Raw genomic sequence first — 4335 nt, 5'->3', positions numbered from 1 at the left:
TTGAAATATATGAGTTTGTATGTGATGTATGAATATAATATACAAGTTTCACTTTTTAAATGGAATTACTGAAATCAATCTACTTTTTCATGATATTCTAATTTTATGACCAGCACCTGTATGTTTTACTGCGTCCTCACCATTTCTGAAGAGGGATCGGCGTGATTGGCCTCCATTGAGGGGGGGCAGAGACTTCTTCTCCTGGCCCACAAAGGTATCCCACCGCACCTTGTCCGTCCCTCCGAGCTCCCTGACTTTCTTCAGGCAGCCTTCCAGGTACTCGATGGGGTCATCGGGTCGGTAGTACATCAGACCTGTCAGCAGGCTCTAAAAGGAAACAGGGGAGGGGGGACTTGTTGAAACTAACGAGGTGAAGATGTGACTCCAACAGGGGAACCAATCATCTAATTTTGTCAAAGATGCATGAAATTGGACTCGGCACAAACAAATTAGCTCTGATGACCCCGTTTACTGTTTAGAGTTGAAAAGGAAAACCTGCAGCCGTGATAAACGTCAACTCCTGGGTGAACTGAAACGTGCCTGACGCTTGGATCCTTGGTCCTAAAAGCTTGAAAACAAGCCCCTTCCTCCGGGCTTTCCTTCCTTTACACAACGCCCTGCAGCCCAAATACATTCTGCAAACCTTCTGGGAACAATCAGACACTTTTATCCGCTGGGAGCTGAAAATGCTGTTAATGAGCAGCGGCCGTTAGCGGTGAAACAAAACGTAGAGTTAGAACCAGAGAAACTGTGTTTTCTGCCAAAATAAAGAGTGAACGCTGACTGCTGAAATATGATGGAGAAGGTGAAACTGAGTTATTGGAGCTAAAACAAGCAGAACACCAGCTAAACGCTAAAAGAAGCAGAATATCAGCTAAAGGCTAAAAGAAGCAGAACACCATCTAAACGCTAAAAGAAGCAGAACACCAGCTAAAGGCTAAAACAGATGTTTTGACCCAGATTCCATCATTACACCTGAACACTGTGTCTGAAACATTCAACATTCATCTAAAAACTCGGTTTGCTGCAACATCTGCTGGCTTTGTGAAGACAACTTTTACTAACTGCATAATGTGAATGTGTTATAACAGGAAGAGAACTGAATGTAACTGGATTTATGATTTGTAATAGTTTGTTTTTTTCCCTACAGTGCCCTGAGATGACTTTTGTTGTGAATTGAAGCTATAAATAAACTGAACTGTGGGGTTTTTTTTTTTGCTCAGAATGCCTCCTTCTATTCAGCTTTATTTTATGGGTGAAAAATTGCTTTGGAATAAGAGAAAGGTCTGTTGCGATTGCTGATCTTATAGTTTTATATTATCAGAAAAGAAAGCAGTTATTAGCGACCTCTTCTTGTTATTTTAATACTTGATAAATAAATTAATAAATAAAACACGCCTCCTGTTTCTTTTTATCTGTAACAGCTTTACTCTGACTCTGTCACGCGTCGGACATGCATTCTAAGTAAAACAGCAGCATTTAATAATATCCTAAATAAACCCATCTGTCTCCGTGGCTCACCTCAAACAGCTGAGGTATCTCCCGCCGCGCGAGATACTCCTTGGCATCGTTGGTATTCATCTCCAGCAGGGTTTCCTCCCAAACACAACTTGTCCAAAGCGGATTTTTTAATCCTCCTCTTTATGTTTTTATTTATTTATTTTTGCTCAAATGTCAGATATGTGCCGTAAGGAAGGCTGTGGTTAATCTGACAGATCTCCCATCAGCGCATTTTTCCTCTCCTGCGCGCGCGGACTTCAGTTAGATTCCTGCAGGCGATTCCACCCTCCTCCTCCTCCTCCTCTTCCTCCTCAGTGGTGAAGATGCGTGGCTCGGCAGTTTTCCCTCCCGCAGCAGCACGCACCAACGCGTGTCTCTGTGTGCGTGTGCGCGCGCGTGTGTATGTGTTGACAGTGGCTGCGCGATTCTGTGTGCCAAAAAGCGCGCGCCACGCCTCCACGTGGCGTTTGCTGTTGGCTCCGAAACTTGTTCATCCTTAACGGAGTGTTTTTACTTTCCTCAGTTAACTCGTTGGATAAAACGTCACAACACAAGTACCTCTTTTAAAATGATTTTTATGACTTTTTAAGAAGAAAACATTAATATTTGCATTAACCCTACATTAAACTGACACTTAAGCGCCTGATCTAATTTGTTGAACTCGTTTATCTTAAAAACAAAAATCATGTCTTTGTTATCGCCCAGTTTGATCAGATTCTGACTTGAATCTTAGAGCCAAGATGGCTGCCTCAGCTTGAAAACACAAAAATGGCGACAATGCAGCCAATTTTACTGATATTTTGCTAAGATTTGGTCTTTTTGCAGCTGATCTTTGTTGGAAACTTTGGCGTTAATTGCTTTAATCAACCCTGTTTGTAAGGAAGTAATCATTGGATGAACATCTACAACTGATTAACTTGGGGAGTCAGTCTAATTAAAGATGGTTGCCACAACTAATTAACAATAACCAACACAAAACTGGCTATTAATGGCAGTCAGTTTGACAACTAATACTCTGAGCGTGACACCTACCTTGTATGAAATGGTGCATGACGTTATTTTCAATGTTTGACCAAAACAGCTATAATTCTGTCATTTCTCATCACACAAGGATCTCAGTCCAAAACTCTCCTGAAAGGCGCTGGGCGATATGCAGTCCTTTAAGGAGACCTTTAATTATAACACAACAAGCCCTCCTTTAATGCCATCTTGGCTTTTATTTCAGACTCATCAGGAGGAGGAACTGGCTCAGTGTGATTAGATTCTTAAATCAAACAAGGCTGCTGAGTTTCAGCTTCGTTAATCCTTTAAATCCTACAATAACTGAGATGATTTGATTGCAGAGTGAGAGACTGACGAGCGTTGCGTCTTTTTAAAATCTCTACACATGTCCAAGAAGTATCAGCTCCTTCGGACAGTTAATGGTGTTTGCTGGAGGTCTTTTCTTATCTTTGTTCTTTTCTGTTGGGATGCTCTTCGCGGAGTTCCTGGTCCTGTGACGGGGTCTGCAGGGGCAGTGTGAGGGATGCAGCAGGTCATAAAGGCAGCAGAAGAAGAGAGCAGGGTTAAAGCGGCTGTCAAGAACTGAAGACACCCACACTGCTGGGGGTCAAAGTTGATTTTGATGCTGCTTTTCAAGCCAGCCCTTTGCTCTTAGTGCTGCTTTGGAATTGCATGAATGATTTTTATTTTTATTTTTATAACTTCTCCTTCAGGGCTCTAAGATACTTAGAGATACTTAATCAGTAACACCCTAAAAATTATTTTTATATTTATTTCTCGTTGCAGAAGCTCTCACCAACTTAACAGAGAGAATCTGAACAAAAAGCTGTCTTGCATCACTTGCTGTCAAATTTGCATATGCAGTGTCTCATCGGGGCGTCTGCCATGATTGACTCAGTGATAATTAGCCGAATTAAACCTGCAGTCAGCTGTGAACTACAGAGCCACTTTGTAATCAAGATTTAATTGTCACAAGATGCAAACAGAACCAGTCAGACAAGCAATATCATTTTTGCAATAGAATAAGATATTAAATAATAGAATTAGACGAAAATATTCCCAAAATATAGATTTTTTTTCTTATTTTGCATGTTTAATGTTATGACTGAGTCAGAACTAGACAACAGCAAAACATCTGCTGTGGCTGACATCGCATGACACGATCAAAACTGTTCAACAAATCCTTAAATATCATCTTTAATCTGTCTGCTCTGACAAAATTCAAACGTGCTGTCCCTGACATTTTAATTCTCTTGATTTTAGCCTTTTTTATTATTATTTTATACCACTGGATGAATCTTGTATGTGTTCATCCACTGATAAGTCATGTATGAGTAAGCATCATCTTTGATCCACTGAAACTGCGTCAGATGAGACCCAATCTGTCGTGGTTTCCCATATTTTACAGAAGAAACGTCATGTTTTAGGGAACAATAAATCTTCATAATACATGGCTTTTTGTTTCAGATTTAATTGAAAGGAGAGTTTATCTTTACACATAAAGAGGCTTGACAATACAGGGGTCCATCAAGCTTTAATTAATTTATTTATTTATACTAAATGAATCTTATAGTACATTTTATTCTTCTGATTATACTTTTATCTGTTTTTATGTGTTTGTGTTTTTTATTCACTACAATTGTTGGACAAGGCAAGCTAAAAGGGCTTGAGAGATTTGATTTGAATTTCTATGACAGTGATGTAAATTATCTACAGATTCCGATTTAATATAATTTGAAATAAAGCAAATAATAAATTATCTCAATATACGCGTATCCTGTTTTCCACCTCGGCACAAACTTTTATTTTGAAATGCCTCTCACCGGAAACACT

At 39.7% G+C, this 4335-nt stretch overlaps 1 protein-coding gene across 1 annotated transcript in view; it reads right to left on the bottom strand.

The window, feature by feature from the left end:
- Positions 1 to 1780, bottom strand: part of ak5 (adenylate kinase 5) — a 68333-nt gene extending 66553 nt beyond the window's left edge. The window contains exons 1-2 of the mRNA XM_017410816.3: positions 1522 to 1780; positions 141 to 327 (exon numbers count right to left, since the gene is read on the bottom strand). Of these exons, the coding sequence (XP_017266305.1) occupies positions 141 to 327; positions 1522 to 1581 (247 nt within the window). The 5' untranslated portion in view covers positions 1582 to 1780. The remainder of the gene's footprint in view (positions 1 to 140; positions 328 to 1521) is intronic.
- Between the last annotated feature and the right edge of the window lie 2555 nt (positions 1781 to 4335).

The sequence above is a fragment of the Kryptolebias marmoratus genome, linkage group LG20 (genome assembly GCF_001649575.2).
Source record: "Kryptolebias marmoratus isolate JLee-2015 linkage group LG20, ASM164957v2, whole genome shotgun sequence".
Lineage (NCBI taxonomy): Eukaryota > Metazoa > Chordata > Actinopteri > Cyprinodontiformes > Rivulidae > Kryptolebias > Kryptolebias marmoratus.
The sequence above is the reverse complement of the archived record's forward strand: the minus strand, read 5'-3'. Positions and strand labels throughout refer to the sequence as shown.